The sequence below is a fragment of the Emys orbicularis genome, chromosome 2 (genome assembly GCF_028017835.1).
Source record: "Emys orbicularis isolate rEmyOrb1 chromosome 2, rEmyOrb1.hap1, whole genome shotgun sequence".
Lineage (NCBI taxonomy): Eukaryota > Metazoa > Chordata > Testudines > Emydidae > Emys > Emys orbicularis.
The window spans coordinates 216,721,872-216,746,818 of NC_088684.1; the positions used below are offsets into that span (position 1 = coordinate 216,721,872).

Sequence of the window (24,947 nt, forward strand, 5' to 3'; positions counted from 1 at the left end):
AAAGTGGTTCCTTTAAGAAATGCTGCACCCTGTGGTAATTTCCATTACTAGATGGAAATGGTAGAACTATCGGTAATAATGCAGAAAAAGCAGAAGTGTTCAATAAATATTTCTGTTACGTATTTGGTGTAGCCCTATCATGTGATGAGATCACTCTTTTCAATCCACTAGAATGTAAGGAGGATGTTAAACAGATACTTCTAAAGTTAGACATTTTCAAATCAGCAAGTTCAGATAGTTTGTGTTGAAGAGTTTGAACAGAGCTAGCTGAGAAGCTCACTGCACTGTAAATGTGATTTTCAATACGTCTTGGAACACTGGGGAAGTTCCAGAAGACTACAGGAAACCTCATGTTGTGCCAGTATTTTAAAAGGGGAAATAGGATAAGCAAGGTAATTATAGGCCTGTCAGTTTGACACTGATCCCATGCAAATATGATGGAGTAGCTGATACATGACTCGATTAATAAAGAATTAAAGGAGGGCAATATAATTAATGACAATCAACATGGTATTATGAAAAATTGATCCTGTCAAACTAAGTTGATACCTTTTTTTGATAAGATAACATGTTTGGTTGATAAAAGTTAATAGTGTTGCTGTCCTTCCATAATGTGTTTAACTTGGTACTGCATTACATTTCAATTAAAAAACTAGAATGAAATAAAATTAATATGGCACACATTAGCTAGATTAAAATCTGTCTAACTGATAGGTCTCAAAATGTAATTTTAATCAGGAGTCATTGTCGAGCGGGTGTGTTTCTAGTGGGGTTCCATAGGAATCTGTTCTTGGCCCTTCACTATTTAATATTTTTATCAATAACCTGGAAGAAAACATAAAATCATTGCTGATAAAGTTTGCAGGTGACACAAAAATTGGGGGAGTGGTAAATAATGAAGAGGACAGGTCTCTAACACAGAACGATCTGGGTTGCTTGGTAAACTGAGCACAAGTAAACAATATGCATTTCAGTACATGTATATGTATAATGTACTGTACATGTATACATCTGGGAACAAAGAATGAAGGCCGTACTGAGGACTGGGGACTCTATCCTGCGAAGCAGTGACCCTGAAAAGATTTGAGAGTCATGGTGGATAATCAGCTAAACATGAGCTCCCAGCATAGGTGCTGGAACTCAGGGTGCTGCCACCGCCCTGCCTTGAAGTGGTTTCCATCATATACAGGGTTTACCGTTTGGCTCAGTGGCTCTCAGCACCCCCACTATAGAAATAGTTTCAGCACCCGTGGCTCCCAGTGTGATGCTGTGGCCAAAAGGGCTAATGCAATCCTTGGTTACTTAAACGGGAATCTTGAGTAGGAGTAGAGAAGTTATTATACCTCTGTATTTGGCACTGGTGACACTGGTGTCCACAATTTAAGAAGGATGTTGAAAAATTGGAGAAGATTCAGAGAAGAGCTACAAGAATTATTAAAGGATTAGAAAACTTGCTGAATAAGTGATAGACTCAAGGAGCTCAATTTATTCAGCTTAACAAAGAGAAGGTTAAGGAGTGACTTAATTACAGTCTATAAGTACCTACACAGGGAGCAAATATTTAATAATAGGTTCTTCAGTCTAATGAAGAAGGTATGTCACTATCCAATGGCTGTAAATTGAAGCTAGATAAATTCAGACTGGAAAGAAGGAATAAATTCTTAACAGTGAGATGAATTAACCATTGGAAAAAATTACCAAGGGCAGTGTTGGGTTCTACATCACAGACAATTTTTAAAATCAGAATTGAATATTTTTCTAAAAGATCTGCTCTAGGAATTATTTTGGGGAAGTTCTCTGGCCTGTGATATACAGGGAGGTCAGACCAGATGATCACAAGGGTCCCTGATCTTGGAATCCATGAATGTCTGTCACCCCTGCCCCACCCTCCCACCCCTGCCCCTCCTTCCCTCCCCCGCCCACCCCTGTCCAAATGATCTTAAGAATGAAGTAACTCTGACACTTAAAACTTCCCATACACTAACAAGTCACTGAGATCTTGTGCCAAGGCTATTTTTGAAGAAAATGTTTTAGGATTAATTGTCATTTGTAGCCATTAATCTTCATAACTGAAAGTTTCTCTTTTAGCAGAGGCTGACAGATAATGTTCTTTTTCAGAGAATTCTGTGAAAAACTACCCTCCTTCAACATTTTCTTAACCTTAAGTGTCCTGCATAGTGACACTATTGGGCGGGGGGAGGGAATAAAAAAATCAGTTGAATCTCATCTGGGATTAGACACTAAAATGTTGTAACCATAAACATGTGACTATTACACGGTGTTACTGTTAAGCAGAGTTAAGGTTGTTTGGATGCCCTAAATATCCATACCTTAACATATTGGGATTTCTTTTAAGTTTATCCTTACCACTGAATTCCCTGATTTATGATGTTTGTTTTGGGGATAATTAAAACATTCCTGTAATGTGTTGTACCCTAAATTGCTCCACCTTAACATAGTTTTTGTCTGGGAACTTTAAGGTAAGTTTGCTGATTGGGGGGGACTTTAGAACTTATTTCATTCTACAGTATTTAACAATGTCTTTGTCAAATAATCCATGAAGAATGCATAAAACCAAGGATTTGGGGGAATAAAGGAGTAATAGAAATGGAGCCCCTCAAAAAAGGAAAAATACTACAGTCTTGTAGAGGAACTAGTGTGCAGACAATCAACATTCCCCAATTACTCCTTCCTGTTGTTGTATAATACCAGTAAGCAATCAAATATGCCATGCAATGCAATTATGCATCCATACAGCAAAGTTCACCAGGATGACCATCTATGTGAGATGTTTCCCTTCCCATTCTTTCAAAGTCATGTCTCTGAATTCAAAAAAATGCCTGCTTCTCTCTTTTAAATCAATGGCAAAATCCCCATTGACTTCAGGCAGAGGAGTGCTGTTCTGTTTTCTCCTTGATGTGCGTAAATAATTTCGGTGGTTTCAGAATGGTTTGTGATGCTTTCTCATCTTTCTTTGTTCCTCTCTTAACTTAGCTTTAAGTCTCTCCCGCTCTCTCTGATTTCTCCCACGCCATCCCCATCCATGTTTTATTTTTCCTTAAACAAGCTGTTTCAAAGTCTGGATCTTTTAGCAATACACAGTTCATCTGAATGTCTTTGCTTTCTTATTTCCAGATCCACAAGATGCATTCTTTCTTAGATTACATCATGGGGGGATGCCAAATACAGTTTACAGTAAGTGTTTTCCTACTGTAATTTCCTTTAATGAAAGGAACTCCTTTTAAACACTAAATTCATCACTTTCACAGGAAAAAATGATCTGACCTGCCATTTTGTAAATGTATTAACAAATTGCTAAACTCTTCTTATAAAATATTTTGTGACTATAAAATAAACTGTGATCACAGTATGATTTTCAAACACGTAACATTTTCATTTTGCATGTTACAGCAATACCACTCAGACCACAGCAACTAAAGTCCATAGTATATATAGGGCCAGTTCCTCAGTTGGTGTAAATCAGTATAGTTCCAGTGACATCGATTGTTCTACGCTGTTGTATGAGAGCTGAAGATCTGGCCTAGAGTCTGTGTCAATAGCTGTGTGTGTGGGTCATCACTGAGAATTTCATATGATCATCCGTGTCCTGCCCAGGCTTAAGTCAGTTCCGATTCAGCATGACCTCCCTGCCAGATTTCTGGCTGAAAAACTCTTGGGACTCTATGCTTTCAGTGAAATGGTTGGAAGAATATTTAAATATTGGCAAAACATAATAATATTCACTAATCTGATTCTTAGAAATGGCTCAGTCATTTGTGTTGAAACCCCTTCCACGCACCAAATAAACTAAATAAATAATCAGCATGGCATGGAAAATGTCAGCCCAGGTGGCTAAAGTTTGATGAAGTTATAAGGAACTGAAAATAGGGTCTTATAATGGGAAGTTTGGGGTAGTATTAAGTATAAGTGGTGCTACCAGCTTTGCCTGTAATGCATAAATATATGAGGACATAAATGCTAGCTCTGCTGAGGTTGCTCTGGTATTGGGGAAAAAAAAGAAGTCAAAATGAAAAACAATCCCTCAGCCAGGAGTGAAAGTAACATAAAAGACGTACCTGTACAGGGCAGGGCCTCGGGCAGAAGGGACGTGGGGCCTCGGATGTAAGGGGCGGGGCTGGGGGTCAGCTTCCCCCAGCCAGCCCATCTGCGCTGCCTGGCCCATATCGGCCTACTTTCACCCCTGCTCTCAGCCAAATATTAAATACCCACTACACTCAACCACATCTAATTCTTGGACTTTTCAGGCCTTCCACTTCCAACCCACTATCCTTGTCCCCAGGTACTATTTGTCTAAGCATCCAGTACAATGATTGTCATAATTTTTGCTACATCACCATTTTTAAAAGGGACTCAACCTTGCTCCAATTTGTTAATGTGAATTTTTTTCACCCACTGTCACTTTTGTGCACAAATCATTTAATTTTCTCACACCAAAAATGTCATTTTTTTCACTGTGCAATTCATTCATGTGCAAATGGATTCATCGTGTGTACGTTCTATCATTTGCACTCTCAAGTAAGACTATGCCATGCCATTTAGTTTTGGAATTCATGTCAGTGATTTATTTGTAATCAGTGCAAAAAGACATGCCTTTTTTAATGATCTAGCATCTTGCAGTTAAGATGTGCAGAGATGTTTGATTCTGCATTAATTACTTAGGCTCCTACGCTCGCACTTGTCAAAGATGGCTTGCTGAAACACTATAGATCTATGAAATCCATAATCCTGTAATCAGAAAGGTGACCGTGTTCTCTGAATTCTTGTACACCGTTATGGAATGTTAATGTCAACATAGAAATGAGTTCCGATAAACCACAGTGATATATTGCCCTCCTCTTTGCTAAGACAGAAGCAAAGTTCACAAACTCGTAGTAAATCATCCAACCCTCTTTTTGTTTTAGGATTAATTATGTTTCCGTTGAGTTCATGCAGTGTACAGATAGTACAATGCAGCTGTGATCTGAAAGGGCATTTGATGGGGGGAGGGAAGCTAAGATGCTAAGCATAGGTTTGGGAACAAAAAGCTATCGTATAGTGTTCCTGCTAATTTAAAGCACTAATGAGAGCTTTTGTAACATCATGCTGTGTGCTCTTGGGATACGTTGTTCATCCATTGTGGTTACATAGTTCATAGTTAGAACAAACATCTTAGAGAACCAAGAGTAAACTTTTTTTGTTGTGTTTTTTAGAATGATTTGTTGAGAAACTTTCTTCTAGGGAATTTTGTCATCAATAGCGCAGATTCCACATGGTTACTTCTGTGAGGCTTTTATTGCAGAAGTCTGTTTCAGTGATCTGACAGAGTTCCCTGCTAGGTGTGAGAAACAGTCAGTAGAAGTTGGCAACGTTAATGGGTTTACAGTCAGAAGACATTCTCTTCACTTTAGGAAGTATGGCAGAAAGGATATGTAACACCCATTTTAAGAGCTGCAACTGAAAGAGCGTACAGGACTGCTTCTGGGTCAGACAGGTCAAGACAATAGGACAAGCTGATAATTTGCTGACTGAGCTGGTAGAAGGCTAAGCAGGAAATTATCAGTGCATTAAAAACACTTTTACACGGATTACGGAAATCTTCCTAAGAGTGTATAATCTTTTGCTGTGGGATACCCATATTGAACAGTGGGAGGTGATGGAAGTGCCAACACCTGGGACATTTAAAGATACACTGGACCAAACACAAGCAAATATGTTGTAGGGAAAAAATCCTGCCTTGGCAGGGGGTTAGACTAACAAATTCCATCCCTAATTTCTGTGATTCTTTCATTTAGAATCAGAAAGCTTCCCCACATGCATGCATGCTTGGTCCTACCACGCAAGACTGAGTGCCTTAAATTGTCAGTCAGGAACATTAAGAAACTAGAGCTGCTACATGCTGCTGTTTTGGAACCGTTGCAAATATCATTTCGGCTTTCCGTAGAAATCCTCCTCTCAGCAAGAGGCAGGATCAAAACTGAGCCTTGGCAACACAATGCATCAGCATATGAGTGGCATTGTTGTTTCTTGTGAAAGGTTATTAGTAGCGCAAGAAAAGAGAACTCATCACTCATTCCCCCCATATCCCCAGAGGTGCATGTTTTAAAGCTTTTAAAGATCTTACTGTGTTCAGAGAAAACAGCTGATGTTATGCTTTGCACATTTGTGGATGGAGCAGTAGTTGTAGTTAATGATGGAAGAGAGAGAGAGTATTCCTCTTCTACTCAGAATATAGTGTATGGAGCATGTGTCTCTTTTGCTGATACCTGCTGAGAAGATTGTACCATGCAGCAAAATCACAAGTTTAATAAAAGCATCATAATAGGAAATGAGGGTATTCACAGTCTGTAAATACACAGGCATTAAGTGAATCTGTACTACAAGGACAATTTCCAGTAAAGAAACGCGTTTCAATCAGGTTCCTGCCTTCCCACCCCCCAAAACACTGACCACAGGCCTGCCTTGCTCACTAAGCCTGCTGCTCATTCTGACATCCTGCAATCACTTCTGGTTAAAAAACACCACATGACCTTGGCAAACAGTCATTGCAAGAAAAAGGATTTGTCCAATTCCCTCTGGTGCATGTCACTCCAACCTCATTAAGAGTCTCTTTTGGGGTTATCAGTGAAAAGGTCAACATCTATAGCATCTTTATAGCACCTGTCCCTTCTTATTCTGGTACATGAGAAAATGTTTGTGTAGGGAGTAGAACAGCAATCATGTTTTTGTAATCTATGCAAAATCTTTAAATTAATTTTATTTCAGAGAAAATATAAATGTTTTACTAAATAATCATATGCATACATAGGCCAAGATTTTCAAAAGCAGATGCCTTGTGGTCTTTGAAATTCAGCAGTTGAGAGCTGCTAGGTGCTTAGCATTTTTGAAAATCAGACCCCTGATTTAGGTGCCTAAATATGAATCAGACTCCTATTTTTAGACACATGCTTTTGAAAATATTGGCCCACAGGCCTTGATCTAGCATATTTTGCGAGGAACACAAGGTTGTTGGGATTCATACAAATGTGAGAGACGATGTATGGACACAGGTAAGATTAAGCAATAGGCATAGACACCATGTAGAGTCTCTACTCCCTTTCATACCTACTTCCTTCCAAGGTATAACAAGCCCTGGTTTTGGGTGGAGAATCTAGAGCTGATTGGGAATTTTCTATCAAAAAGTTTCAACATTTCTGAATATATATTTTTTAAAACTTTCTGTTCTGTGAAAACAAGACCATAAATTCATGTCCTGGTTTGTAAGGGCTCTTCTTTCTTCCCCCACACCATACCTGTTTTCACTTTTTCTTTCAGTGGGTCCGACCTTAAGTTGGCGTAAACCAGGATAGCTCCATTGACGTCAATGGAAGTATGCCAGTTTACACTAGCTGAGAATCTGGCTCAATGTGTACAATGCAAACAGCTGCTCAAAATGTTCTGAGTGTGTCTCCTGCTATTATTCTTGTTGTGCTTATCAACTGGTTGTCAACAGCCCAATCTCCAATAGCTGTGGCACTGAAGATTTTAATAGGATCATTATTCAAAGGTGTGACTAGCTGGCAGCTTGATTCTTGATGGTATAGGTTCAAAATGTTATGCATATAAGGTAAAAAGTGGTGAATTTTCTTTTTATTACCTTAGTTTGCAAGGGGAAATCTGTGGGGAAAAAATCAGGACTAACAAAATCTCTGGCAGGACAGCTGCATAGGTTTACATAGAGAAGTGGGGCTGAAAGGTAATCCTATTTCCCACCTAAATTATATTCATTTCTCCTAATGGTGACTGCAGTTGGTCAAGGCAGCAGAGATGTTCCCAGGCTGATCAAACAAAGGACTGCTTGGTAGCATGACAAAACACATGTTCTTCCAATCAGATATCAAGGGGCTAGTTCTTAAAGATTTAAAGAGGAGGAGATACCGAACATGAAACAGAATCTGCAAACAACATTCTGGACCACAGAGTGGAAACTGAGCATCAGTGGTGTGAGGATTAAAAGTTCTGATTGGCTCTCACAACTTTTAATGACAAAGACTGAGATTTTCAAAGCCATAGATTTGGATGCCCCAAAGCTATTAAAATTAATGAGAACTGGGCATCAAAAGCTCTTGTCGTCTTTGAAAATCTCTGCCAAAATTTCTTCAAGTTACAAATTCCTCTATTAAAAATCAAGACAGAGGCCAACATTTTCAAAACTAGGTGCCTAAAGTTAGTCTCTGTGACTTGTGCTACCAAATCACTTAGGCCCTTTGAAAATCCACCCTTAGACAAATACCCCAACACAGAATGTGTGCCTGTGATAGAGCTCTTCAGGGGAGCTACATGTTGCTAAAGGGAAATATCATCTAGTGGTCTGAGCACAGGACTAGAAGCCAAGACTTTCTGGGTTCTAGTTCCAAGTATGACACAACTCCCTTTGTCACCTTGGGCAAGTCACTTAAAGGTGAATTGAAAAGCAAAACTGAAAACTGAATTAAGTGCAGATTTCTCTGCTGAATACACCGCTTACCATGTTTTGTGGGAAAGGGGAAGCAGAAAATACCTTTAACTATAGGGTTTTTAAAAAATATATATTTCCCTCTGTGAAATCCTTTGGTTCCTCTTGGTTCACTGAAGAGATCCCAGAATGCATCATTGCAAATGTCAGAAATGTCATTCCAGCTCATGCTGTCTATGATTGTGATGTCACAGAATGATTCATCTGGAATGTCATTAGCATCCAGGAAGTACAAAGAGAATTTCAAAAAGGAAAAACAGAATTTTTAAACGGTTCACTGTAATTCAGTGCTGGATGCCTCCCGCAACCCACAGTGAGCACATTCAGCATAAAAATCTGTGCTTAACTTGATTTTTGTTTTTGCCTTGTAATCCACCATTAAGCTTTCTGCCATCTGCAAAATGGGGAGGGTTAATTAAGTTAATGATTATGAAATTCTTTGAAGATGAAAAGCACCGTACAAGGGCTAGTTAGACTGTTTTACGATTATAATAATAACAATAAGCAGTAACAAAGAAATGAAGAAAGGAATTTGACCCGGTTTGGAATGTTTTTGTTAAGGGATTTTGACTCTATACAGATTTTATATTAGAGACAGATTTATAGACCGGGAATCACCTGACTGGAAAGAATTTAATTAAACTCAGAGAACTTAGGGCTAATTAATTAGGTAGGTTTATATTAGAATATAATTCCCTAAATGGAAAAATTATGTAATTCATTGTTTTTCCACTTACATAATTTCAGACATATATCATAACATTATCATTTACTTTAGATATACTTACATAATAGTTTTGATTTGATTGAATTTATTTTATAACTTCCTTTGAAGGGTTAGCCAGAAAAAAAGCATTCTAATACAGGAAAGAACAGTATTATACTTACGTATACAACCTAAACAGCTGCATTACAGACATGCACATCTCATATATTTTCTTAGCTAGAAAAAAAAAATTGTGATATAGGATGTTCAGTCTAATGATGTTCTTTATGCTGATTTCTACACTGCATGTGACAGTGCTACAAAAGGAATGTTATTGCAGAATTGATTAATTGGTTTCATTTTTGTTTTAAAACTGTGGTATCCAGCAACTGCATATGATAAAGAAATGTGGCAGATCTGGACATACCTATGCACCATAACATCTACATAGAGCAACTGTTTCATTTCTTTTCCAGGTAGCTATAGATTTCACGGCATCAAATGGAGATCCCAGGAACAGCTGCTCTCTGCACTACATCCACCCGTATCAGCCTAATGAGTACTTGAAGGCATTGGTTGCTGTTGGGGAGATTTGCCAAGACTATGACAGGTAAATAACCATGTTTGCTAATAGAATTGTCTCTAGAAGGTGTTTTAACAGTATGGAACCAATGACTTCACGTTGCTGGCTTCAATAATTTAATGTTAGTCACGTACAGGAATCCTTATGGGTAAAAAAAGTTTCAGTCTACAAATACACTGATACACAGTTGAGATTCATTCATTTTAAACCAGTGTTTCTGTATATTTAACAGAGAGCATCTGTCTCTAACATATATCATTGGTTTGTACAGAAAATGTCTTCACTGTCTGCTTCTACATGCTGAATTACATATTTGGGAGCGTGGTAATCCTTTTTACACCTGCATGACTGTTTTATATATGCAATGTAGGTATCTTTCCTGATATGCGTGTAAATGTGTATCTGACTACTTGACCCTCTGAGAAAGTTGTGCACCCCTGTTGATTTCAAATAGCTCTCCTGCCTCTGTCAAATAGATTGGCCATTAGTAATCTAAATTACCCAGAAACCCCCTTTAAGTATTCTTTTGTGTGTGTGTGTGTGTGTGTGTGTGTGTGGCTGTATAAAGTGATTTTATACAATGATTCTTTCCAAAAGCAACTGTTCCACTGGAAAAATTTTGACCAGCTCTAGCAAGGATTTTTATTTTGTACCTGCTTGTATTTCGTCCAGCATGCTGTGAGCACTTTATGAATTACAATAATAATTTTCTAAAGAAGAAAATATTATATTTTAAAGAGTAAAAAACCAGCCACCAGTTCACAGAATAATCTTCATATTCCAACATAAGCTTATTATGGCAGGTGTAGCACTGTGTTGAACAGCAACCTTGAATTATTTCTCCCTTAATGTCTTTGAACTATTCCTTCAGTGCGGGACTGTGAGTATCTTCACTATTAAATTTCATGTGCAAAAATATGCAACAAAAAAAAAGACCTCAAACTTAGGTGAAAAGCCAAGAGCGAGAGAAAGAGATTGGACAGGGGGAAGAAAGTGAAGGACAGAAAGGAACAGATATGGGAAGGAAAGATAGAGCAGTATCTCACATGTATCGGGCTGGAGTCCTTGCAGGTACAAAAGGGTCAGATGTCCCCAAGGGTGTGCTAAGGTCTGGGTGTCATGATAATATGATGATTCTTGAGGCTCACAAGCAAAGTACAGGGTCTCTACAGAGAGTCAGAGGCCTGTCTCCCCTTCCTCCTGGAATCTCCCAGGAATCCATTCTCCACTTGATCCCCAACCAAGTCTTTTTTTAAGGATCCCAAAAGGGGGAGATAGTTGGAATAGTGCATCCTATTATTATTTTGTCCACCATTATGCCTAGTTTCCAACACACTAATTTTGGTCCATGAATTTCCAGTCTCAGGCTCCTCTATCAGACATGATCTCACCACCGTCCTTGGGTTGTTTCAGTAGACCTTTTTGATTGAACTAGTCCAGTCTGTCTGTCTTTGCTGACTTTTATAAACAATTTTATGTAACAGGCTGAGTTGAATTTTTGTTACTTTGGTCAAGTTAGAGTACAGGCCTTCTGCCTAACAGATCTCGGGTGTTGTGAAATGAAACAGAAAATGTTCACTGAAACCACTGCAAAATGAAACCACTGAGTTTTGCATAGTTCTGGTCATTTGTAACATTTCCCCTTCTTGTATTCAAATAGCACAGTGAATCAGTATTCACAAAAGTGTTTCTTGTGCCTAATACTTAACAAAAAATCCTTTTTTGGGTGTGTAAAGACTTTGGCAAGGTATGGATATTATTTACACCACCTTCATTATTAGAAAAACTATAATAACTTTGTAGTTTAGTAGAAAGCCTGGGGCAATTGGATGTCATTGCACCAATCATTAACAAGTGGCACGATTGTCTTTTATATGCTGCGGTCAGCTTGGTTGATATCACAGTCAGATCTTCTTGTAACTTCGACTTCTGTACAGGTCAGCCCAGTATAACAAACCTCTGAGTAACTAAAGCTTCCAATTAAGTGTTGTGGTTACATCCCCTAATGCTCTGAAGTATTCCCTGTTCATCCAAAAGTCCGTTTACCTATATGCTTCAGATGTCCCTGAAACAGTGTTACAGAAATAACCGAATATGATCAAATAGCCATTCGTTTGTGTAGAATTTTTATTTTTTTGGTAGTAATCGTTATGTTATCATTTGTAATTGTCATAAGGGGAGGAAAAGATGAAGTTTATAGATGATATAATTAATGGCTAAGAAAACATAGTAGTTGATAAGATATGCGGGAAGGAATTTTCCTCCAGGGCAGATTGGCAGAGGCCCTGGAGGTTTTTCGCCTTCCTCTGCAGCGTGGGGCACGGGTCACTTGCTGGAGGATTCTCTGCACCTTGAGGTCTTTAGACCACGATTTGAGGACTACAATAACTCAGACATAGGTTAGGGGTTTGTTACAGGAGTGGGTGGGTGGGTGAGATTCTGTGGCCTGCGTTGTGCAGGTGGTCAGACTAGATGATCATAATGGTCCCTTCTGACCTTAAAGTCTATGAGTCTATGAGTCTATGAAAGCGCAGCCTTCATTAGAATAAAAATGAGACTCTAAAAAGTATTCAGAAAATTACTGGAAGTAAAGAGAGTCACATTAAAAATTATCCATCAAGCTATCAGGCAGATCAAACTGCAACTTGTACTTTGTGCTGCCATAACAGGTTTTTTTTTAATCTAACACTAGTAAAAACTTGAACCAAGATTGTCAACAGTGACGAATGATTTTGGGTGCCTCAATCTTAGAAGTCCTCAACTTGATAAATCTTAAGGGGCTCTATGTTTCAGAAGGTGGATGCTGAACATTTTTGGAAATCAGGCCCCTTTAAGGGGTCTCAAGTTGGGCACCCAAATATTGAGAGGCAAAATAACTCATCGCTTTGAAAGTCTTAAGGCTACATCTACACTACAGGGGGGGGGTCGATTTAAGATACGCAAATTCAGCTACGCGAATAGCGTAGCTGAATTCGACGTATCGCAGCCGACTTACCCCGCTGTGAGGACGGCGGCAAAATCGACCTCCGCGGCTTCCCGTCGACGGCTCTTACTCCCACCTTCGCTGGTGGAGTAAGAGCGTCGATTTGGGGATCGATTGTCGCGATAAATCGATAAATCGATCCCCGAGAGGTCAATTTCTACCCGCCGATTCAGGCGGGTAGTGTAGACCAGGCCTTAGCTTTGCTCTGTGGCCCTATACAGGTAAAACCCTAACTCAAAAAAACAAACAAACAGAAAGCTCACTATATCCTGTCTGTGGCAGCTGGCCCCCCATCACTTTGCATGTCCTTGGATCATGCAGCTGCTCTCTAGTCATAATGGGAAACATTTCCTTGATACCTAACAAATATAACCGGTGCTTAGATGCCTCTGTGATGAGCACCAAATAGGAACCTAGATAGATGGATTAGATATACTCATGTGAATACATATTTGCAAAACAGTTCCCAACATCTTTTTCTGTAAATATATTTGTGAACAAAGTGAATCTGTGTTTGTAATAGAGTGGGTTTGGAAAATTTTCAACTAAATGTTTTTTAATCAAAAAATTCCAATTTGTCAAAACTGAAATTGTCTGTGGGAAAATGTTGGTTTTGATGAATTTCCTGACTTGAAAAAAATGTTGAAAAAAGGTTTTGAAATTGTCAAAAAATGTCCTGTTTTGACATTTTGGAAACAAAAAGTTTCCTTTTTTTTTGGGGTTCAAGACAACCTTTTGTTTCAAAATTTTACTTAATTTATACTAAAAAAAATATTAAAAGGAAAAAAGTCAAAAGTTGAATGAAACATTTCATAATCATCAAATAAGTGTTTCGACACAATGTTGTGATAGTTTTTTTCAATTTGTCAGTTCAGGAAAATTTTCAAGATTTTGGCTTTTTGTCCCAATTTGGGACAGGGAAAATTTTTTATATATCTTGAAAAGTCTCATGGGATGGGAAAACCATTTCCCATCCAGCCATATGTTGTTTATAATTCAAAGAGATACTCTTTGATACCAAAGAGATTGGCCCAGCTCTGTTGTGCTTTTGTTATATTAACAACTCTAGCTAGCATATCTGGTTAACACATAACAGTGCAATAATATAACAGATGTATCCCTCATGGCGTTTTAGAGCTTCTCTCTTTGAAGGTCATAGCTGTAAGTCAGAGCAATACAGTATATCTCCACAAGCATATAGTATATTAAAATGTCTGGCCTGATGGCCTCAATGATTTGTTTTCCCAAAGACGGTGTTGGAAAATGACCAAATAACCATGAGTGTCACTTCATCATTACACAGAGATGACTGTCTCTGTAAGGGGAAGATGTGTATTGGAATCTGATTGAAAAGAGCCTGTTCATACAGTCTAAAATAAGGTTACATTGTTTAAAATTCCGCTCCATCTACACAGCTGAATTATGAGAAATTTTGTAAATGATTCCACATTAGTATAGTTTTTTTAATTATAGCAAGTGTGGAGCAAAAGAAGTGGATTGGATTTGAAAATCTGGCCTTGTGTTTGAAATGTTGAAATTTGTATTTTGCGGCTTGTAAATTACATTTCTAATCTCCTGCCCCCTTAATCAAAGTCTCTATTTTAATTTAAATATTTATTTTTGACTCTCTGCCCTGATTCAACAAAATACTTGAGCTCATGCATAAACCCCAGTTACATCAATCAGACTGAAACACATACCTAAGTGCTTTGCTAAATTGGGATGGAGTTAAGCATATGCTTAACGGCTTTGCTCAACTGGAACCTTTATTCTTAGTAGTGGATTCAACATACCTCATCAGACTATTCAATATGGTCCTAGATTTCCTTTTATGACTAATTTTTACACAACATTTTACATTTATACCCACTTTCAGGCCCCGCTACACTGCCAGAGGAATATCAAGGGACCTTAGTGAAAAGGAGAATCAGGTTCCATATAATCAAATTAACATTTATAACTTTAAAAAAAGATGAAGTGTAAATGTATTTACAGTTTTTTAAAAATATTTGTCACATCACAAAATCATGGGACATCTCATTCTGACTATACTGCTACCATTCTATTGTGTTCTCTCTCCCATCGTTTTGTAAAGTATTTCATAGTAAGCAGTATCCACTTTACTCATTCTAAAAGTTTGAAATTTCAAAAGTTGATACAAAATTATTTTTAGTTTATATTTCTCTGCTTGTTCACCTTCAAAGATAATCGTCTATTTTTACATTTCAAGATGTCATTGAAACATATGGAAGCAGGGTTATATCTGTCCTCAGATACCAACACCTTTTTTCATTTATGCAAATAATCTTCTTAATTCTAAATCCACATATTGTTCCTGAATACTAAAGTACCAAATTGTAAAATACAGGTGTCCAGCCACCTCCCTAATGGCTACTAATGAGCAAAGAGTAAATAATTCCAGCTAAGTGCAGGAATAATATATGCTTAGAGTAGTGCAAAATGTTCATAGTGAAAATCCAAAACCCTTTACAAATCCAACATCTTGGCCAACATTCATAAAAGATTTGAAAACCCTTTAGGGTTTGATTGTGTTCCCATTGCAATTGTGGTGAGTTTTGACATTAGCTTCTCGTACTTGCAGAACATTGTTAGTGCCCGGTATATAATAATTCTTATTGATTATGTACTGTTATTAATTACAAATAATAATTATTATTGCCTCAATATTTTATGCCTGGATGACTCAAACTCACCTACTCTGACTGAATACTAAATCCTAAAAATAAAACTTCTCAGACCTAGAACCAGCTCATCCCTTTTCTCCAAGGGCACCTTGCGGTTTGTCATAGATGCAACCTTAAACACAAGTTAAGCAAGTTCCATTGGAGTTCCATTCATGAAGCTAAGCACTTGCTTAAGTGCTCTGCCTTTAGGAGGGAAATAAAGTTTCTAGGCTTAGTTCATAAGATCTAGTTTTTAATCGGAATCTATTCCCATCCCAATATCTTAAAATCAACAGATAGCTCATTCTGTAGCTATTTTGTACCTGCACTGTGGATGAAGAAATACAATTAATACCTTTGCTGTAGTCATCTGAAGAAAACACATTAACAGAATTATGTCAGAGACAAGGAGGAGAGCAGAAGTTGGCTTTGGTTGTAATGTTAATATAATACTAATTACTTAAATCTGTGGCCAAAGGGTGTTTCTTTTAATTAGTAAGTTTTCACTTTATGCAACACTTACTTTTTCATAAATTCACTACTTAAAGCTATGTTAAAAAATTAATCTACCCATGCAGCTCAATAAATAAAAATATTATTAATTATTGAACATATCTGTTTATCACTTTAATTACAGAGGCAGCCTTTCTGGAGGCTAGTAAGCAAAAAAGATAATCAGACGATCTAAATAAGGTTAGAAACCACGGTGGGAAAAGAACACTTTCATACTTCTTGAAGCATGTATTGCACTACTTTAATAAAATGGAAAGTGAACAAAGAAGTATAAAAACAATACTCTTACACACCCAAGGTAAACAAAATCCTTAGTACATGCTTAGAGTTAAGCATTTGGCTTTAACTGGACTTAAGCATATGCTGACATGCTATGGTGAGTCAGGGTCAGAAACTGAATTGGAACAGATGGTATTTTTAAATAGTCATTGGATTATATACTAGGTACTATATTAAATCATCCTTGGACTAGATCCTCAGGATCTTGGCCATCACATATTGTGTATGCACACTCATACACATATATGGAGTGGTCACCATTACAAAGCCTTTATTGGCTACCATCATCACAGTGTATCTCGGTAATTAGAACAGGAAATCTCTATGATAATTATGTGGTCAACGTTTGTTAAGATTGACTTTGTAATGGTTTCTCTGGTACATATTCAACTCCACTCCTGCCCATGTCTCTGCTCTCATTTCTTACTGCTCTCATCTTCACCCCTGTTCAATGCTGGTCTCCTTGAAATTCCTTATCAGAGTCACTTCTTCTTCAAAATTCACAAATGCTAGCTCATGTCAACAAAATGTACTGCTTTCTCCATGGATAAAACAATAGAAGTGTTGCTCTAAGAGAGAAACTGCCTCTGGGGTCTCCAATTTGGTCTGTGTTATCTATCTATTCAGCCTGTTCTCCTCAGGGCTAGAACTTTGTCTTGTGCAATTCTTAGCACTCTGTCAGCATTAACAAGTAAATAATAGTAGATGTAATTTGTCTAGAGGTGATTCCCTCCAAAGAAAGTGACCTGAAGAGTAGATCCGTATAACTCACAAATGCAGTAAAAAATAGTATACCATAGATAGTCCGATACATCTACTGTGGAAATTAGGTAATTTCATAAATCTTTATGGGTGGCAGTTCATTTGGTTAAAAATAAGTATTGCATCAGCTTTGTGTCTGATGCATCTTCCACCAGCATGGGACAAACTTAATGATCTAGTAGATCATCCCCATGTTCCTATTTACAAGTTATATGGAGCTTTCAGACTAGTGAATTTCTTCCCTGCATCTTTCAAATATATAACAAGTTATTTATATTATAATCTGCCCTGTAGCTCCCCTCAGTTATACTAGCATTTAGCTGAGCTGTACATTTGTCCTGGTTGGAAACCCATCAGTTCACAGAGGAAAATTTTTTTCCAGTACTTCTCATGCAAGTTTAATCAGTTACTGTAACAAGAGTGAACACCTTTTGTCACAGAATAGCATAACAGAAAGATGTGGGGCCATATTGCCTGCTCAGTCATATCTTTATCACCTCTTTGGAGTCAGTGGGGTTACACAGGTATAACTGAAAGTGGTGTTTGGCCCTTTATTGCTTAGATTTGCCCTAGGAAGATGCAGTATTCCTTGCCACAGACCTCTGAGTAGTAGTTTGTGTTTTGTTCACATGGACACAACTGTCACTGATTGCTGGCTTTTGTTTGACTGAAATGATGAAGCCAAGGAAAATGTGTTTTAAGTGTCCAGAAATAAATATATGCTCTCAGTATAGTAAATGTGGCTGATTCAGGAGTTCTATGGTGAGAATTTGACTTCAACAACAGGCAAATATATTGTAAAATTACTTTGATTTTGGATTCCAAATCAATAGCTCAGGGGATGGGTTTTAAGCAATTTTTTCCTAGATATTGGATAGGGCATCTAGTTGAATACCTAATTATCAGCATGTTTTATTTCTGATTTTGCTGTATCTGTTTTTATTATTTTCTTCAATCTTAATGTCACTGTGATTTCAATTGAATTACACGAGCAGAGAATTTGGTCCTCTTGGGTCACAGAAGGGTCACTACAAATACTTCTCTTCTGGTCATCCTAGAAAATTCATTCCCTTACAGGAGCAAATTAAAAATCTCTCTAGCACAAACATATATGCCTAAATATGCTCCTACTTTCCCTAGCTCCCAGACACAATGAATTTTCCATCTGTTTAGTTCTGGTAGAAAACAAAATTAAAATGAATGAAAAACATTGTAGGGAAAAGTCATATCATGTCACTCACATCACTGAAACTCAAAAAATAATGTAATTCCACCCCTGCTTATCATGATACAATGAAAAAGGATAAAACCCAATATATATATAGCAATGCTTTTGCTATGTGGTGCAGGATTGTGTACAATCTGGAACTTTAAAACTGCACTTGTCCTATTTACAGGCTCTCACTGTTGCTCAGTGAAATTTACCCGAAGGGTAGGATATCCTCTGCAAGACAGGTGGAGTTCTAAGCCTCCAAGACAGAAGGGTTATGAAACTGTCCTTTGTGTGGGATTGGTATCAGTTTACTGTGCAATTCCATTGATCTTCCAGTGCAATTTAGCGTTAACCCTTTGGAAACTACAGAGATCCATACACATCCTCCTAAGAACTCACTTGACTGGCAGTCAATTGCCAGTATTTTAAAGATTAGTAAGAGCCCTCCTATGGTCTCATGGAGCACCCCCAAACTCTTTCTAACAATGCAGTCCCATTTCTTCAACAAAGGACGTTTGCTAAATTAGGTCGTTTTACACCTGCAAGTATAAATCAGGTCACGGCCAATTTATTTATAAACTAACAAGGAAGCTTGCCATTTTGGTCTCACCTCTCCTATTATGCCATTTTACTAGGCTATAATCTAGCACGACAATCTTGTCTTTTTACATTTTATCACCATAACCTTTCATTTCCCTTCGCTCATTTCCCACCTCATTTACAAAGGCTTCTTTCCAATAGATATTTACACCTTTTTTTGCTTAGCCTATGAATTTCAGAATTCATTTGGTATTTTTGCGCTGCAGAGCTTTTTCAGTCTTTTAATGATGATTGGGGGAAGTTTAAGGCTATTGCATTTGTTAGTAGATGTCGTTCAGTGGCTAGCTTCAGGGAATTTGTATTCCCCTTATTCATTAATTATGCCCCTTGTAGGTGAGACTGCCATTACCTTCATGCTCTTGAAGCCCCATTTTATAAATTTATATTATTCAGCAGATTCCAGCTCCCCGAAGAGGACTAAGAAGCATTTTGTAATTTGTTGCATTTCAAATACAGCTATACCGAAAGCTGATGCATGAATGTTAATGTCTAGATTTTGAATATTTATGTAGAATTTCTGTCTGTGTCCAGCCAAACAGTGCAACAATAGCCTTAGTTTATCATACTTTTAGGTCCTCGCAGCAGTTTTTGTATGACAAGAACTAATGTCAACCCATTCCCGCTGCTCCATGGAAACCTACTGTGCATTATGGGCCAAATCCTCAGGTCCATTAACCTCAATGGAAGTTTGCTTAACCAAAGACTTACTAAAAATTGGGGACTCAGTTGTACTTAACAAGTACTGTCCTGCACTGGGAGTGATTTGGCACCACACGGAGAAGAATACAATCCCTCTGAATGCAGAGGGACTGCTCCTGCTGCCACACTCCTCCACTTGTCCTCATCCAACCCACAAGCCCTGCATCTAGCAGCATTGATGGCTGGCAGAGACGGAGTATTGAGCCATAGCCCACCTCTTCCCCACCCCCGTGGGAGCATAGGGATGCAATTGTGCCCAGCTGCTGTGCAGGACCATGAGAGGTGAAGAAGGCTACTTGTTCCCTCCACCTGCTGCACATGCATGGAGCAATTGGACCCAACCTGACCCAAACCCAGGTCATCATTATTTGGCCCTGTCAGATCATGCAGATCAGCCCTGGGTATCCTAAATTTACCTAACTCCAATTGTGATGAAGGAACTGGAAATGTTAAAGTATTTCAAATGGTTGCTGTATTTTCTTTGGAGCTACAGCTAATCCCTTGTAAGCTGTTGTGATTCCATATTTATTGGCATCAAGACCTTCTGAGATAAGTACTTAATAATACACTCAGGAACATGATTCACTCATATGGTTTAGGGATAAAATACTTAATTCAGCTCATTTTCTTCCAAGTCATTCCCTAAACATAAAAGATTACAGTTTTAATAGAGTTTAATGATGCTTCTCTCTTTTGCCTTTTTGCTCTTTTTGTGGTTTTTTAAAAAAATTAAATGTGTAATAGGCATTCAGCTTTTAATTTGGCAATTTGAGATGTCTATTTAAGTGAGAACAATATTTGATATTGTCATGGGAAAATTTACTATAACAGAGAGAGTTCAAACAACGAGGAGTCCTTGTGGCACCGTAGAGACTAACAAATGTATTTGGGCATAAGCTTTCGTGGGCTACAGCCCACTTCATCAGATGCATGAAGTGAAAAATACAGGAGCAGGTATAAATACATGAAAGGATGGGGGTTGCTTTACCAAGTTTGAGGTCAGTCTAACGAGATAAATCAATTAACAGCAGGATACCAAGGATACCAACAGAGGAAAAATAACTTTTGAAGTGGTAAGAGAGTGGCCGATTACAGACAGTTGACAAGAAGGTGTGGGTAACAGTAGGGAGAAATTAGTAATGGGGAAATTAAGTTTAGGTGAACACTTCAATCTCTCTGGTCACTCAATAACAGACCTAAAAGTGGCAATTCTTCAACAAAAAAACTTCATAAACAGACTCCAACATGAAGCTGCAGAACTGGAATTAATTTGCAAACTGGATACCATCAGATTAGGCCTGAATAAAGACTGGAAATACCTATTGTGGAGGGACACCACTGAAATCAAAGTTAGATTTCTTTCTAAAAGGTGTTCTCTAGATCCATCACAAGTTTTGGGGCTTGATGCAGTAATTGCAAGGTGAAATTTTATGACCTGTATTATGCAGGAGGCCAGACTAGATGATCACAATGCTTCCTTCTAGTCTTAAAATCTATTCAATCACAGCAATACAGGGTTTAATTTGATAAACCAGCCATGTTTAATCATTGATGTAACACAAAATTTTTCTCCCATTTTGCTGTCTCTTTGTATCTTATTTCTTATCCTCTTAATGGGTAGCTGACTTCTAATTTGCATCTATTATAAAGGGTTTCCCGACTTCCAGTAGTGTTTAATCAAAGGGAAGGCAATCAGGAGATGGTTGGCATAAATTTTCACTGCCCCCTTTGGTTATGACTGTTGGAATGAATGTTTCATTACCATGCAAATGATTCATTGTCATATAGGATAGCATATGGGACACAATATTGCATTCCCCCAGATTCAAACAGCAAGTACATTTCATAGCAAGGCAGCAATTCATAAGAGCTTAGCCCTCAGGTGGGAACAACTTTTACTCACTACAGCCAAGCCATTGTTAGGCACCATTGATCTGGGCGTGATGACTATTTCCACACCCCATTGTCAATCCCCCAAGCCAGGCAGTCCCCAACGTCTGAGAGGTTTTTAAAAAAAATACTTCCATTTTGCTCCTGCTCCCAAATGATTGACAAGAAATACCATGGCACCTTTCAGGCAGGATGCCCGACTGAGTAGTGTGACACTTGTAGTGGGTGCTGATATATTTCTGTGAGTATGTCTGCAATCATGAGTTATTCACTAGATAATGTCAAGGACTGACCACAGAGCCAATTAAAAGTTCTGCCCCAAACTGTGCATTTTTGGAGGTTCCCAAGATAGTAACAGAAACTCAGCCTCCTGACTATTCAGTGCAGTCTTCAAGCAGAGGTAGCTGAATCCAAGTCAGCAAAGCACTGATGCATGCATGTTAATGACTTCATTGGGACTTAAGACCTTGTTTAAAGTTAAGCATGTGCGTAAATGCTTTGCTGAATAGGGTGGATTTAAGAGCATGTTTAAGACTAAGCACATGCCTAAATGCTTTGCTGAAAGGGGGCCAAGATGTCATCACAGTTTGTCATTTTCCATATACTGTATGGAGAGAAAGGGGTCTATAGCATCTGCAAAAATGAGCTCTGTGAAGCAAAAAGGAAATGAGTGGCCATGTAGTCTCCTGGTCTCCTGAATCAGGATCTCTCTCCCCTCCATCCAGATGATCAAACTGGAATGAAGAACAAGGCATCTCGTTGTAACACTTGGAAGCAAATTTACCATGACATTAAATATACCAGCTCATCCCCCAACCTATGTCTAATGTAAAATAAAATCTTTGAACAGATTTTAGTAGACACCAGTCAGATTACAGATGGAAACCCTCATGCAACCTGCAACTTGCTGTAGGTGAAATTTCCCCTTTTGTAATGTTGCCAGAAGACACTTCCCACCTGGACAGTTCTATGAACCCAAATCCAAACACCCTTAATTACACAATCCTCCCTTCACTAGACTCTGTCATCGGGAGGAGGATGATTCTGTCTCTTGTTATCTGGAAGAACTATGTTGTCATAGATCTTACCTATATGAAAATTATTTCTAAAATACTGGAAGGAACCCAAGCTACCCTCAATCATGGGGCAGAAAACAGAACAGGACTACACTTACTGTGTATCTGTTTCCCCACTTGTGGGATGCTCCAAGACAATTTTACTCCTCCAGTTAGTCTCAATCTCCAAAAACATTAGATTTTTCACCTGACACTCCTCGCCAGTCTCTTTCTGCACTTCACTGGTACACTGTCTTACTCCCCTCTTCTCTGCTTCCTGTCTCCCATTTCTCTTGTCACAAACCTCTTTCATTTATACTTTCTCTCCATCACAGAGGTTGTGCTGTTTCTATTATGAAACAGATATTCCTACTAGTCTTAAATATAGTCATTACTGATTTATTGTGGGGGTTTTTCAATTGGTCTCACATGATGGAATCTCCATTTTTCTTTCTATTAGGGATGGGCTGTGTGATGGGGAAGTGCATTTTTATGTTGTGCTAAATTTATTTCAGTGTGCTATGTTTCATGGAGGTGTCCTGCTGGATCTGGATCGGGGGCGGGGAGGAGAGAAAGAGAGAGCAATAACTAGCAGTTAATTATGGGTGGCAGCAATGACCAGCAAAAGGCAGGCAGCCACCAGCTGTAGAAATAAGAGAGGAATTGCTAGAGTTGGGAGCATCTGAGAAGTTGTAGACTCCGTCCAGCAAAGATTTACTCATATGCCTAACAGTATACATGGTGAATAGTGCCAGTAGAGTCAATGGGGCTATTCGTAGTGCATAAGGTTAACCATGTGCTTAAATCTTTCCAGGATCAGGACCTTGATCAGCAACCTATTACAGTAGGCATATCAAATAACAGGACATAATCAGAAAAGAAAACCAAACGGCATGTCAGAATATAGAGTATAACAGTCCATCTCAGATAAAAGTGTCGGGAATCTAGTAATGTCTGTGTTTTAGGATGCTCTGATAAACACAAACAGGAATCTAAATGTGAGAGTAAAGGGTGACGTTTCTTGCAAACATAAATAACGGTGACCAAATGACATGTATGATCTAGCAGCCTTTTCTGTGTTCTTCTGCTTTGTCACCTTTTTCATGGACCAATATGAAGGAATAAATGTTTAGTGGAACGATGTACATTTCTTGGTGAAAAAAACCCTTTTTTATTTTATTTTCAGTGATAAAATGTTCCCAGCCTTTGGTTTTGGAGCCAGGATACCACCGGAATATAAAGTAGGTGTACAGGTGAATCTTTCTAACTTCCATGGTTTATATGGCACAACGTATTGCTGTTGGTGAGATGGTTTATCTTTGGGGGAAATAGTTCCCTCAGCTTGTTTCATTCTGATGGCTTTCTGCTCAAGATATTACCTCGTTACATACACAATTCTAAGAATCAGTCCAAAATTAATGATGTTACATCAAAAATAATGTAATGGCATTTACACACACACCTTTTTTTATGAGGTTGACATGAGGATGTCTGTGCCTTATCTTTCCAGGTTCAGATTAGGTTTTGAGGAATATTTGAGAGAAATATTTTGGAACCATTAAAACCTTGTTAAGGTCTGATATCACAGAACCAACAATTGGAAGATTCACTTTAACGTTGGGGCTGGTGCTGATGCTTTCAGAGGATGTGATTAAGCCTGACGCTGTTGCCGAAAGTAATGGTCTTAGTAATGCTCAAAGTTGTGGAAATTTTGTGTGTCCAAAGGACTGTCATCAGTGCAAGGAATGGAATGCAAGAAAATATCCATGCTAGAAAGAAGTGGTAGCCATGTGAAAAGAGTGAGGACTAGATTGATATTGAGGCTAGAAGAGGTGAACATAAGAAAATAATATCTGCAGGGGGGATAATAGAGTCAGAAAGGTACCTGGAGAAGAGTGAGGTCTGAGAACAGAGAGACAGCATCCAAATTCTGTGTTGCTTGTGTAAAGTGGTGTGGAGAGTAACCAAACGATGTTCCTGATCTGATAAGAAACACAAAGCTACCTAATGATTCTGCACTGGTTTAAATCAGGTGCAATCTGGGAAGAACACACCTTGTGAAGACAAAGCCTCAAAGCCTACACAGCAGATTTCTTCTCAGCATAGTATTATTGCATTGTACCCCATGCAGATGGAGGAAGGACAAATTGTGACAATGCCATTAGGACTCAGTTGTAAGGAGCACAAACCAAAGGTCTGATTCACTATCCACTGAAGTCAGTGAGAGTACTTCCATTGGCTTCCATGAGCACTGGATCAAGCCCAAAGTGTGCAGTGCATTGGCAAACAGCAAAATGCGTCACAGAAGGCATGCTTATCTGAGAGGCTACTTAGAGAACTATGTTACCCTGCTGGCTACAATTCCTTGACAAGACATCTGATGGTGATAGTACATTATAATTGGCAGCATGAAGTTCTGCTCCTTTTCCAGCAGAAATAATCAGCCTACAGGTTTTGATGGTGGTGCCAGTCTGACCAGCATATTGGCA

At 38.4% G+C, this 24,947-nt stretch overlaps 1 protein-coding gene across 1 annotated transcript in view; it reads left to right on the forward strand.

The window, feature by feature from the left end:
• CPNE4 (copine 4) overlaps positions 1–24,947 on the forward strand; it is a 256,766-nt gene that overhangs the window by 205,589 nt on the left and 26,230 nt on the right. The window contains exons 9-11 of the mRNA XM_065397919.1: positions 3,136–3,195; positions 9,674–9,807; positions 23,645–23,699. Of these exons, the coding sequence (XP_065253991.1) occupies positions 3,136–3,195; positions 9,674–9,807; positions 23,645–23,699 (249 nt within the window). The remainder of the gene's footprint in view (positions 1–3,135; positions 3,196–9,673; positions 9,808–23,644; positions 23,700–24,947) is intronic.